The following is a 13,938-nucleotide window of genomic DNA, read 5'->3' on the forward strand; positions in this document are numbered from 1 at the left end:
GTTGAGAAGCATATCCCTAGAGCAACCATAAAAAAAATACCACAAAGAGGTATAGCTAAAATATCGTTGTTACTGTGTGCCATGGAGTCAAGTCCAACTCATAGTGACCCTATATGACAGAGTAAAACTGCCTCATAGGGTTTCCTAGGCTGTAATCTTTATGGTCCCCACCCATTTGTCAGTTTGTCATACTATGGAGGCTTGCATGTTGCTGTGATGCTGGAAGCTATGCCACTGGTATTCAAATACCAGCAGAGCCACCCATGGTGGAGAGGTTTCAGCTGAGCTTCCAGACTAAGACAGACTAGGAAGAAGGACCTGGTGGTCTACTTCTGAAAAGAATTTGCCAGTGAAAACATTATGAATAGCAGCAGAACACTGTCTGATATAGTGCCAGAAGATGAGCCCCTTAGGTTGGAAGGTACTCAAAACACGACTGGGGAAGAGCTGCCTCCTCAAAGTAGAGTTGACCTTAATGACGTGAATGGAGTCAAGCTTTCTGGATCTTCATTTGCTGATGTGGCACAACTCAAAATGAGAAGAAATAGCTGCAAACATCCATTAATAATTGGAACGGAGAATGTACAAAGTATGAATCTAGGAAAATTGGAAATCACCAAAAATGAAATGGAACGCATAAACATCGACATCCTAGGCATTAGTGAGCTGAAATGGACTGGTATTTGCCATTTTGAATCGGACAATCATATGGTCTACTATGCCAGGAATGACAACTTGAAGAGGAGTAGCGTTGCACTCATTGTCAAAAAGAACATTTCAAGATCGTCTGAAGTACAACACTGTTGGTGATAGGGTAATATCCAGACACCTACAAGGAAGACCAGTTAATACGACTATTATTCAAATTTACACACCAACCATTAAGGGTGAAAGACGAAGAAATTGAAAATTTTTATCAACTTCTGCAGTCTGAAATTGATCGAACATGCAATCAGGATGCATTGATAATTACTGGTGATTAGAATGTGAAAGTTGGAAACAAAGAAAAGGATTGATATTTAGAAAATATAGCCTTGGTGATAGAAACGATGCTGGAGATCACATGATAGAATTTTGCAAGACCAATGACTTCTTCACTGCAAATACCTTTTTCCACCAACATAAACGGTGACATTACATGTGGACCTCACCGGATGGAATACATAGGAATCAAATTGACTACATCTGTGGAAAGAGACAATGGAAAAGCTGAGTATCATCAGTCAGAACAAGGCTAAGGTCCAACTGTGGTACTGACCATCAATTGCTAATATGCAAGTTCAAGTTTAAAGCTGCAGAAAATTAGAACAAGTCCACTAGAGCCAAAGTATGACCTTGAGTATATCCCACCTGAATTCAGAGACAATCTCAAGCATAGATTTGACACGCTGAACACTAATGACCGAAGACGAGATCAGTTGTGGGATGACTTCAAGGACATCACACATGAAGAAAGCAAAAGGTCATTAAAAAGACAGGAAAGAAAGAAAAGACCAAAATGGATGTCAGAAGAGACTCTGAAACTGGCTTTTGAAAGTTGAGTAGCTAAAGCAAACGTAAGAAATGATGAAGTAAAGAGCTGAACAAAAGATTTCAAAGGGCAGCCTGAGAAGACAAAGTAAAGTATTATATTGAAATGTGCAAAGACCTGGAGTTAGAAAACCAAAAGGGAAGAGCACTTTCAAAATTTCTCAAGCTGAAAGAACTGAAAAGAAAATTCAAGCCTCGAGTTGCAACAGTGAAGGATTCTATGGGGAAAATATTAAACAATGCATGAAGCACCAAAAGAAGACGGAAGGAATACACAGAGTCACTGTACCAAAAAGAACTGGTCGACATTCAAACATTTCAGGAGGGAGCATATGATCAGGAACTGATGGTATTGAAGGAAGAGGTCAAAGCTGCACTGAAGGCATTGGCAAACAACAAGGCTCTAGGAATTGATGGAATACCAATGAAGATATTTCAACAAATGTATGCAGTGCTGGAAGTGCTCACTCATCTATGCCAAGAAACTTGGAAGACAGTTACCTGGCCAACTGAAAGGAAGAGACCCATATTTATGCCTATTTCAAAGAAAGGTGATCCAACAAAATGTGGAAATTACTGAACAATATCATTAATAATACACACAAGTAAAATTTTGCTAAAGATCATTCAAAAGTGGCTGCAGCAGTACATCAACAGGGAACTGCCAGAAATTCAAGCTGGATTCAGAAGAGGACATGGAAAAAGAGATATCATTGCTGATGTCAGATGGATCATGGTTGAAAGCAGAGAATACCAGAAAGATGTTTACCTGTGTTTTATTGACTATGCAAAGGCATTCGACTGTGTGGATCACAACAAATTATGGGTAACATTCTGAAGGAGGGGAATTCCAGAACACTTAATTGTGCTCATGAGGAACCTGTACATAGATCAAGAGGCAATCGTTCGAACAGAACAAGGGGATACTGGGTGGTTTAAAGTCAGCAAGGGTGTGTATCAGGGTTGTATCCTTTCATAATACATATTCAACCTGTACACTGAGCAAATAATCTGAGAAGCTGGACTATATGAAGAAAAACATGGCATCAGGATTAGAGGAAGACTATTAACAACCTACTTTATGCAGGTGACACAATTTTGCTTGCTGAAAGTGAAAAGGACTTGAAGCACTTACTGACAAAAATCAAAGACTACAGCCTTCAGTATGGATTACACCTCAACACAAATAAAACGAAAATCTACACAAGTGGACCAATAAGCAACATCATGATAAATGGAGAAAATATTGAAGTTGTCAAGTTTTCATTTTACTTGGATCCACAATAAACACCCATGGAAGCAGCAGTCAAGAAATCAAAAGACGCATTGCATTGGGCAAATCTGCTGCAAAAGACTTCTTTAAAGTGTTGAAAAGCAAAGATGTCACCTTGAAGACTAAGGTGCACTTGACCCAAGCCATGGTGTTTTCATTCATCTCATATGCATGTGAAAGCTGGACACTGAATAAGGAAGACCAAAGAAGAATTGACACCTTTGAATTATGGTGTTGGTGAAGAATATTGAATATACCATGGACTGCCAAAAGAACGAACAGATCTGTCTAAGCAGAAGGATAGCCAGAGTGCTCCTTAGAGACAAGGAAGGTGAGACTTCATCTCATGTACTTTGGACATGTTATCAGGAGGGGTCAGTCCCTGGAGAAGGGCATTATGCTTGGTATAAGTAGAGGGTAAGCAAAAAAGAGGAAGACCCTTAATGAGATGGATTGACACAGTGGCTGCAACAATGGGCTCAAGCATAACAATGATTGAGGATGGCACAGGACTGGGCAGTGTTTTGTTCTGTTGTACACAGGGTCATTATGAGTCGGAACTGACTTGACAGTACCTAACAACAAGAACAATATTTATAAAAGGAGATCACCAGGTCTTTTCTCCCGTGGTGCCGCTGGGTCAGTTTGAACTGCTGACCTTTCTCTTAGCAGCTGAGTGCTTAACCATTTTGTCACCAGGGCTCCTTCAAAATGTCATTTTGACCCACAGGCGCACCCCACCTGCCTGGGTTCAGGGCTTGGAGTGCTAGGTTCAACCCCATCTCCGTCGTGTCTTTGGTGCATGACCAGGCACATCATTGTCCCTCTCCAAGCCTCAGTTTCCTCATCTGTATAATGGAGGTGGTGATACTGCCGGTCTCCCAGAGCTCCATGGCACCCACACACATAAGCCTGGCACACAGTAGGTGTTTAATAAACGGTAGCCTTTACTATTGCAATTTCACATGTGCCAGTACATGGAATTATAAAAAGTACTCAATTAATCCAAAAGAAGGCAGGAAAAGAAGAAAGAAGCAGCAGATGGGATAAATAGAACATAGAGAGCAAGATAGCTGACTTGAACAGAGCCACATTAAATATAAATGAACTAAACTGTTTAAAAAAAGCAAGATCCAAGTATGTGCTGTTTACAAGAGATGCAATTTAAATATAAAGACACAGGCTGCAAGTAAAAGGATAGAAAAAGATACATCATACAAATACTAAGCATAAGAAAGCTGGTATGGCTATTTTAATATCAAATAAAGTAAAACTTAAGGAGTTATTACCAGAGATAAAGAGATTCGTTTCATAAAGACAAAAGAATGAAGAAGATATTAAAATCGTAAATGTGTATGCATCTAATAACAGAGCTTCAAAATACATACAGCAAAAATTGACCTATCTAAAGGGAGAAACGGACAAATCTACAATCATAGCTGGAGGGATGGAGAGTGAGAGAGAGAGACACACAGACTGAGAGACAAAGAGACACAGAGGGGAGGAGAGAAAAAGAGAAACAGATACAGACCCAGAGGGCCAGAGTGAGGGAGACAAACGCAGCCTGATCCGAAGAGGCTGACAGGTCCCAGAGACAGGGAGTGACTGAGAGGAGATGGAGCATGCCCTGGACCAGGCAGGGAGGGTCAGGGGCTTTGGCCACAGCAGACGGAGCCAGAGCAGGGGTTTGGGTCTGTGGGATCCTGGAGGGGAAACTGCAGGGAGAGGGACATCACTCACCCGCTGCCCAGCGAAGCCTCGGGGGCCAGGCTCCCCACGCAGTCCCTGTATGGAAGGGAGGAGAAGAATAGAGTCAGCTGTGGGATGGGTCTGATCTGGAGTCCCAGGATCCCCCAAACCCCCCCACCTGGGGCCACCTAGGTACTCACTCGCTCGCCCTTCTCTCCTAGGCGGCCAGAGATTCCTTCAGGGCCAATGGGGCCTGGGGGTCCCTGAGCAACAAGACAGGGCCTCAGCCTTGTGCTGTGGTGGGGCAGAATGAGCAGGAGGTTGGAGGGCAGAGGGGTCAGGGAGGGGGCCCACCTTGGCTTGGGCCTCTGAACTCTTCACATGGCCAGTGCCTGGCACACAGTGGGCAAATCATATAGCTCAGTGTTAAGAGGTCTGGCCCTAAAGCCAGATAGTTCCCAGCCTGATCTAGACGTCTGCCATATGCTGGACGCAGCCCTAGGGCCAGAACCTCCAACTTTCTTGGCCTCAGGTGATACTAATACTTGCCCTTGATATATGGATTGAATCAGAATATTTATGGAAAGTAATTCCATAGTAAATAACAAATGATTATTGAATGAATGAGAGTATGGGTGGGTGGGTGGATAGATGAATGGATAGGTGGATGGATGGATGGATGGATGGATGGATGGGTGGGTGGGAACACTTGGAGAACTACTCACCATCTGTCCAGGACTCCCAGGGAAACCCATGGGACCAGGAGGCCCAGGAGGACCTAGAATAAGAGAAGTGTCCTCAGGGCCGGGACAGAGTACAATGCCAAGAAGTCCACCATCAGGTCCTTTCTGGTAGCCACAGCCCTAGTCCCTCTGCCATCTCCAAGCCCCATCCCTTATCTTAGGCTTGGAATCAACTTACCTATGGGCCCTGGGGGGCCCGGGGGCCCAGCGGGTCCCTGGAGCCAGTGGCTGCTGGTCTCAGTGAAGGTGTTGGATAGTAATGGGTCCCCTGGGGGAGGAGAGATGGTGAGTGATCAGGGCTGGCTGAGTGGGGCTGGGAGGAGTCTCCACTTGCTGCCTCTGTCAAGCCAGGTGTGACTGCACTGTGGGTGGCCTGCAGTGCAGCTGGGGTCACCAGGCACCTGCTCCAAGGGCAGGAGGTTCGGGGGGGATTGTTGGTCAACAGGACATCCAGAGCCTGTAGGCACGGAAACCTGGGTTCTAACCCCGCCAGTCCAGCTGGTGACATCTGGCAAAACTCCACCTCACTGAGCCTGTACTGGCACATGTGAAATTGCAATAGTAAAGGCTACCATTTATTAAACACCTACTGTGTGCCAGGCTTATGTGTGTGGGTGCCATGGAGCTCTGGGAGACCGGCAGTATCACCACCTCCATTATACAGATGAGGAAACTGAGGCTTGGAGAGGGACAATGATGTGCCTGGTCATGCACCAAAGACACGACGGAGATGGGGTTGAACCTAGCACTCCAAGCCCTGAACCCAGGCAGGTGGGGTGCGCCTGTGGGTCAGGCAGGGCACACCTGAGGGGAGGAGGCTCAACTGGCTGGAGGGGGCTGGGCCTCACAGAGCACAGGGCCAGGCTATGGTCTTGGGAGCTCAGGGCTGGCTTCCTGTTGTTAGGCCTTGAGCTTTCCGGTGCTCTGAGGGTTGGATGCCGGCCAGCTCCAAGGCTTGGCGGGATGGCCTGAGCTGGGTGGTTCTCAGCATAGGCTCTGAAGCTGGCTGGGTCTGACCCTGGCAACTGCCCTCTTCTCTGGCCCTCAGTTTCCCTCATCTGTGCACAGAGAACAACAGCACCTGTTGGAGGATTAGCTGAAGCATGGCCTATCAAGGGCAAGCCAGGCATACAGTGAGTGCCGCTTAGAGCTAGTGGGTTCTGTGGTGGTGGGTTCCAGCCTCCTCTTCCAGACTTCCCTCCCCTCACACTGACCTGTGTGACCCTGCAGGACTCACCATGCTCAGGGATCCAAGTGTGGGGTGGTCCAACAGGGGCTGGGGGACCAGGGGGGCCAGGAGGCCCTGGGGGGCCTGGAGGTCCCCTCTCTCCAGGGCTGCCCACAGCTCCATCTTGGCCAGGGCTCCCTGGTGGGCCCTGTGGACCTGCAACAGAACCACGGGGGTTGATGGGTGTGTAGGAGGCAGGGGCAGGCCCAGGGTGGGCTCCAGGGGCCAAGGGCAGGACAAGGCAGCCTGGGGCAGTGGGTGTGAGAGTGGGCTCTAGAGTCCACAGGCCTGGGCAGGTCTGGGCTCTGTCCTCACTGGCCAGGTGGGCCTCTGTTTCCACACCTATTAGGGGGATGAACACACCCCTCCCCAGGGTGTTTATGAGAATGGACACTTGGCACACCAAAAAACAAAACAAAACAAACAAACAAAAAACCCCAAATGCATCGCTGACAAGTCAGTTCCAACTCACGATGACCCTACATGTGTCAGAGTAGAACTCAGCTCCATAGCTTTTTATTTATGGAAGCAATTTGCCAGGGCTTTTTTCCGTGGAGCCACTGGCACACAAGACGTTTAATAAACAGTAATTTCCAGAATGTTCTTTTCCTCTCACATCCAGGTTTTGCACAAGCTGTTCCCTCTATCAGTCCTTCCTTTGCTCTGCCTGGTGCAAAGTTCAGGTCATCCTTCAGGCCTCAGCTAAGATGTCACTCTGCTGGGAAGCCCTCCCCGATCCCCACCCACCCAGGCTGGGGCTTGGCTTCCTTCCTCGGGGCTTCCATACCCCTGATGTCCTCCATCGAAGCCCTGGTGACATGAAGTGGGCACTTTGCTGCCTCCCAAAACCCCTCCCTCAGCTGGCCTGGGAGCTCCAGCCGGGCAAGGACCAGTCTGACCCACCCCGTGCCTGGTTCACAGCCTGATGGGAGCAGGTGCCCCAGGAGCACAGGCCGAGTGAACACAAGACACAGTTCTAGGGACCCCAGTGTGAGTGGGGCACCCTGGAGGAAGTGGTGAGCAGAGAGACAAGCAGGCAGCAGGGCCCAGACCACCTCGGGCTACGTCAGGGTCTGGGAAGGAAGGTCCCAGCCTGAGGCCACCTTGGGGCTGGCCAGCAGATCTGGGGGACAGCACTTGCGGTACTCACCTGGTGGGCCTCTCATTCCCGTCGGGCCCTGACTGCTGGTGTCTCCTTTGGGGCCAGTGGGCCCTGGCAGCCCAGGAATACCCACTTGGTCTAGGGGTGAAAGCACATCAGGTTGGCAAGTCTGGCCTTGCTCTTGTCCCCACGCTGGCCCTAGCCCCTCAGCCCGCACCTACCGTCTCGAGGGAGCAGTGGGGCCCTCACACTCTCTCTGGCTCCAGGTGGCCCTGGGACAGGGGGTAGGCAGGGGTCAGTGTCCCAGCTGGGCCTGGGTGAGGGAGTCACCCAGAGTCCCTGCCCCCACCTCTGCCCTGTGGCAGGGTTCTGGAGGCAGCTTGGCCTCCCAGGATGTTGGTGCTCAAGGGCCCCTGGAGACCATCCCCTCAGGCCCACTGGAGAGCTAGGAAGACTGAGGCCCCACATGAGGGTCAAGCTTGGGAGTCAGCGGCAGGGTGGGGCCTGGAGTCTCACGCTCCTGACTCCTAATCCAGTGCTCCTTCTCACATGGGGTGTATATTCCATCCCCGACCCACTCACCTTGGAGGCTTCCATCCCCGGGGCTGCCCTGGGCAGCTGGGGAGCCCCACAGTGGGGCAGGGTCTTTAGGGGCAGCTGGGGCTGGGGGCACTGCCTGCTCTGTGACAATCAGCATAGCCACCTGGGGAGGAAGGGGGAGACAGGGTTGGCGTCGATGCCAGTGTCTCACCACCGACAGACCAGCTGGAGTGGGAGACCGGAAGGGCTAAGAGGTCCCAGTGTGTGCGGCAGGGGAGGGCGAGGCCTCTTGTAGCCAGCAGAGCCTACCTCAGGGTGGAGACCTGGGCTTTCAGGGGCCCAGCACTTTATCAGAAGTGACTGTGCTTTTAAAATTGCACACACCATAACATTCACTGTAGCAAAATCATTACACATCCACCGTCACCAACAAAAGAAACACAGGTCCTGGAACTCTCTGCTTCTCAGAGTTGAGCTCTGTGAACATCTTGGTGTCTCCTGTTTTCTCTGCTTATCTAAATAAATAATATAAAGCTTCTCTTTTCTGTGAAAGCATCACAGGGTAATGGCCAGAAGGATCTTCTCTACATTTGGAGGGAAGTTTGGGAGAGTCTGACACGAAATAAAGGTCCCATGGAGTCCCTGGGTGGCACGAAGAATTAAGTGCTCAACTACTAACCAAAAGGTTGACAATTTGAACCCACCCAGAGGTGACTTGGAAGAAAGGCTTGGCAATGTTTCCAAAAGGTCACAGCCTTGAAAACCCTATGCAGCAGTTCTATGGGGTCGCCAGGAGTCAGAATTGGCTCTAGGCAACTGGTGGTGGTGGTGTACACAAAATTCACTTTATGGGCCCAGTTGTCAATGTCCCCTCCCCATTCTGAGCTGCTGACTGAAGATCAAGCAGGGCCAGAATGACTGCTGACCAGGAAGGGGGGATTTTGTGGAGGCCGTCCAGAGAAAAGCTGAAACTCACTGGCCAGGGAGACCCTGAACTGAGAACCACCACCTTGGGTCTGGGACTGACCTGCCTCTCACAGGGCTTCTCCTAGGAGGGACCTCGGGGAGAAGCTGTGGTGTTCCTGTGCCACCTGACTCAGGTTCTAGCACATACTGTTTGGAAGCTTGCTTTTCCCACTTGATAAATCAGGGACAGAAAACAGAGGTATTTTGAATGGCTGCCTAGCATTCCACAGACTGGATGCTTCATAACTGATACCCATCCCTCCTGTTGTCTAGTTTTCACGCTCCCCCACTTATAGTTAATACTTTGGTAGATCTCTTCATATCTAACAATCTCCTTGTTATGGATTGAATTGTTTCCCCCCAAAATATGTGTTGGAATCCTTATCCCTATTATCTTTAAGATGTAATGTAATGTAATGACATTCCATAATGCAATCTAATGCAATGTAATCAGTCCATCAATCAATACGAGTAGGGTGAATCCTAATCACTTCTAATTTATATAAAAAGTAGCACAGACCCAGAGACACACACATGAGAAAACAGGCACCATGTGAGGACTGTCTACAAGCCAAGGAACCAAGGAATGTCCGGGACTACCTACAAGGCAAGAATCTACATGGCCAAAACCCTGTGTGGACTTTTGGCCTCCAGAATTGTGAGAAAATAAACTTCTGTTCTTTAAAGCCATCCACTTGTGGTATTTTTGTTACAGTAGGTCTGGGTAACTAAGACACTCCTTAAGATAAATTCTCAGAGAAGGGAATGGTGGTGCATGGGCTACGCAGACAAAATATACACGCTTCCATGTACATTTGGAGCCTGCTGGTGCAGTGGTTAGGAGCTTGGCTGCTAACCAAAAGGCAGTTCGAATCCACCAGCCGTTCCTTGGAAACCCTATGGGGCAGTTCTATTCTGTCCTGTAGGATTGCTATGAATGGGAATCGACTCGACAGCAACAAGGTTTTTTGGGTTTTTTTTTCCATGTACATTTAGGAAATCTGGAAGAAAAGATACTAAAACGTTAACAGTTGCTCACTCAAGGGGCACAGGTGGTTGCTGTGAATAATTTTCTGGTAGGTTATTCACGTTTTTGAGTTTTTTACATTTCTAAACTTAGAAGGACTTACTTTTTTAACTTTTCTAAACTTTTTGTTTTGAAATAGTTTGAGATGTGCAGTACATGTTTTGACTTTGAGATTGGGAAGGTAATATTGTGGGGGGGGGGGTAAAGGAAAAAGGTGATGGGTGGAGGCGGGGATCCAGTTCTGGGGGTTATCTGTGTGCATGTGGGTGGGATGGGGATGAAGGTGCATCAGAGGGGGCTTCCTGGAGGAGGGGCTTGCGGAAGGGCACGCTGGGAGAAGCAAGGGTGTGGAGGTGGAGCTGCCTGTGCACCTTGAGGAGAGGGCCAGGTGTCTGCCTGCGAGTAGGCTTCCCCTGGGGAAGGGCACTGGAGGAGAGGTGGAAGGCTTGTGCCTGCCTGACAGGGGGCATCCGCATGGGGACCCGGTGGGTGGGGGGTATTGAAGCTCAGCTAAGAGGTGCACTGTGGGGACCTGAGCAGACTGGGTGTGGAGAAGGAGGTGGGGAGCCCAGGGGGTGCTGTGTCCTGCCTGGCCCTGGGGCAGGAGGCAACAGGGGCACTGCTCACCTACCTTGGCCTCCAGCACCTTCAGCCGCTCGGTCAGTTCCAACACTTTGCTGCAGTTGAGACAACCTGTGGGGAAGGAGGAGGCTGGGGCCACGGTCAGGGGCCCCTGGTTCCCCCGCGGAGCCCCTCAGCCCCCTGGGGGGTAGGAGGGAGGAGAAGACCCTTGAGGATCCTGACCCATGAGGAAGCAGAGGTCCAGCACGGGAAGGGCCTGTGGAGTCATGGCCCGGCCAGGGTGGGCCACGCCCGGTGAGAATCCAGCATCATTTCCTTTGACTCTGGAGTCTTCAGAGGGGACCTGCTCCTCCCAGAGCAGGAACACGGACCTGACCTGGCAGCCTCTGCATCCAAAATGACCCCCTTCCCGGCAGCCGGGACAGGAAATCCTATTACTTGCCGCCAGGGTCTGGGCTTGTGGGCTTTGGGGACCACAGTCTATCTGGGCTGGCCTCAGAGGTGCCACCCTCCGGAATCACCTTCCCCCGCCATGTCCAACTCTTCTGGCTTCCTCAGTTACATACTGAAGTTGTCACTGACAGTTCCAGCCCTTGACAGCACCTCCTAGCTGCCAGGCACCGTGCCGGGCGCTCTACAAGCCTTTCTCCCCAGTCCTGGGACAACCCTGTCTGTTAGGATGTGGGTCATTCCCGCTTCACGTGTAAGGACACGGAGGCTCAGGGTGAGCACGAAGCCTGGGGCCGAGTCCCTGCACTGCCCTTGCCGACTGTGGGGCCTCAGGCAGGGACATCCCCTCTCTGACCCTCGGCTTCCTCCTCTTTAAAATGGGGACAATGACGCCTTCCTGGGGGTGCTGGGAGGTTTCAGAGAGCTGACAATGGACAGTCCCTGGCGGGGTGCCTCGTACTCTGCAGGTGCTCAGAAAGGGCTGGTTTAAATAAAAAGAGGAAACTGGCATGTGGACCCACGTTGGCATGCGTCTGGCGCTCCTGGGTCTCAGGGTGTCTGGGCCCAGCGTAGACTGCCTTCTGGGGGCCCTTCCTCCCTCTCTCAATTCTCTTCCCAGACTAGGGGGGTGGGGTGGGGGCTGTCCCCAACCCTCCACAGCTGGACCCAGCTGGTTCAGGACAGTGACCACGCTGCCCTGTGCTTCCTCCAGCCATCCCCCAGCCCATGGGGACCCTAAGCAGCTGCCCCCAGGACCCACCTGAGAAGGCTGTGGGCCGAAGAGCCATCCGTCGCATAGTGTTGCCTGGCCACCCGGGCTCCACATGGCCAGAGGAGCCTGCAACTGAGGGACGGTGGGGTGAGAGGCCTGCTGGCCGTGTCCTCTGCCCACCCACCACCACAGCCCCTACTCTTCGCAGTGCCAAGGGAGATAGTCCCAGGGTTAAGAGTTTAGGGCTACCAGGTCAGGTTGCAGCCCTGCTACTTACTGACCTGTCTGCCTTGTCCTCCCTGAATCTGCCTATCTTCCCAACCGTAAAATGGGATAATAAGGTCTCTACACCTCCTAGGCTTGTGTGAGGCCCAAAGACGCCGATGAGGCCACATGGGGCCTGGTGCTCCATCCAAGGCAGCTACAACTGTCGCTGTCCACCCTCTCCCTGCCCCACTTGGTAAGAACAGACTGAAGTGGATCCAGTCCTGGTTTTAAATGAAAATCACAGGGAGGCGGCTGCCTGGGAGGGCAAGGGGGCCTTGTTCCAAGAGCCTGCTACCTCTATGAGAAGCAGGCTGTCCTGGCTGGTCTGGCTTGGGGGTGGACAGTGGTAGTCACAGCTGGAGGGACGGGCTAGCCAAGCCGGGGCGGGGGCACAGCTGGAGGGGCTCTGTAGCCAGCAGTGGCAACTATCACTTCTGCCCCCTCCCCCGCCACTGGGCCTGCCTTTTAAGGCTGTGAAGTATCGTCTGGGGGGAGACAAGATCCAAATAAGGCACGGGCCTGGCAGCTCAGAGCGGGCTGTGGGTTGTGCAGGGAGTGACAGGCGCCGAGAACTCAAACCAGATGGGCCCCTCTGGCTGATCCCCAGCAGGGAGGCTGCCAGGCCCTGCTCCAGGTCCCAATGCTGGGCCTTTGCTCAGGCTGGGCCTGCATCTTCAGGACACCCTCCCCACGGGCCTGGGACTTGCCAGGTATATGAGGTAAATCTCAGCCAGGACGATGGAGGGTGAAAATTGTCAGTCCAGGACTGGGGCAGAGGCCTGGGCCCTCTGGGCAGAAGGAACTTCCACTGGGAACGAGGTCCCACGCTAAGTGCTTCATATAGCCCAGCTTGGTCTTAACCAATTACCAGTCGCTGTCAAGTCAACTTGAACTCATGGCAACCCCAAGTGTGTCTGTGCTCCATAGGGCTTTCTATGGCTGATTTTTCAGAAGTAGATCACTAGGCCTTTCTTCCAGCGTGCCTCTGGGTGGACTCCAACCACCAATCTTTCGGTTAGCAGTCAGATGCGTTAATCATTTGCATCATCCAGGGACCAGTTTGGTCTTAGGAGGTAGGTAATAATAATAGCGTAAAGGAGAGGGTCAACGAAAACAAGGGAAACCCTCCATAAGATTGAAACGGTGGCGACAACAATGGACTTAAACATACCAAAGATTGTGAGGATGGCGCAGGCAATGTTTCTTTCTGTTACACATAAGGCCTCCGTAAATCGGAGCTGACTCGATGGCAATTTATAACAACAATAATAGCTAATACTTGGTAGCACTTACTCCATGTCTGGCACATTCCAAGCAGGTCACATATATAATCTCAACTCATTATCTTCACAAAGCCCTGTGAGGAGGTGCTAGCTTCCCCTCCACTTACCGACGGGGAAACTGAGGCACAGGGCAGTTTGGTATTACCACTCAGATAAAAGGATGAGGGAATAGGACTTATCCCTACTTTCTCCCTGTTGAAGGTTCTCACCCACTGTTGCCCCACCTAAAGGTCTCAAGCCTGGATTCGAACCCAGGTTGCTCTGACTCTGGAGTCCCTGGGTGGTACAACAGTTAATGCATTCAGCTGCTAACCAAAAGACTGGAAGTTTGAGTCCAACCCAGAGGCACCTCAGAGGAAAGGCCACGTGATCTAGTTCTGAAAAATCAGCCATGGAAAACCCAATGGAGCAGAGTTCTACTCTGACACACATGTGGTCATCAGGAGTCAGAGTCCACTCAAAGACAACTGGTTTTACTCGTTTTGGTCTGACTCCAGGGCCAGACCCCCTCTCTCCTGGGCCACCCTGCACTTTGCATCAGCCCCC

At 50.9% G+C, this 13,938-nt stretch overlaps 1 protein-coding gene across 3 annotated transcripts in view; it reads right to left on the minus strand.

Annotated features, from left to right (window-relative positions):
- EMID1 (EMI domain containing 1) overlaps positions 1 to 13,938 on the minus strand; it is a 42,051-nt gene that overhangs the window by 13,688 nt on the left and 14,425 nt on the right. For 2 of the 3 annotated variants that reach the window (XM_023741774.1, XM_023741773.1), the window contains exons 4-13: positions 11,891 to 11,974; positions 10,730 to 10,791; positions 8,148 to 8,268; positions 7,787 to 7,837; positions 7,614 to 7,703; positions 6,473 to 6,619; positions 5,414 to 5,503; positions 5,218 to 5,270; positions 4,693 to 4,755; positions 4,544 to 4,588 (exon numbers count right to left, since the gene is read on the minus strand). In XM_023741774.1, the coding sequence (XP_023597542.1) occupies positions 4,544 to 4,588; positions 4,693 to 4,755; positions 5,218 to 5,270; positions 5,414 to 5,503; positions 6,473 to 6,619; positions 7,614 to 7,703; positions 7,787 to 7,837; positions 8,148 to 8,268; positions 10,730 to 10,791; positions 11,891 to 11,974 (806 nt within the window). The remainder of the gene's footprint in view (positions 1 to 4,543; positions 4,589 to 4,692; positions 4,756 to 5,217; positions 5,271 to 5,413; positions 5,504 to 6,472; positions 6,620 to 7,613; positions 7,704 to 7,786; positions 7,838 to 8,147; positions 8,269 to 10,729; positions 10,792 to 11,890; positions 11,975 to 13,938) is intronic. The other variant, XM_004387614.1, reaches the window with a different exon arrangement.

The sequence above is a fragment of the Trichechus manatus genome, unplaced genomic scaffold, assembly GCF_000243295.1.
Source record: "Trichechus manatus latirostris isolate Lorelei unplaced genomic scaffold, TriManLat1.0 scaffold00190, whole genome shotgun sequence".
NCBI lineage: Eukaryota > Metazoa > Chordata > Mammalia > Sirenia > Trichechidae > Trichechus > Trichechus manatus.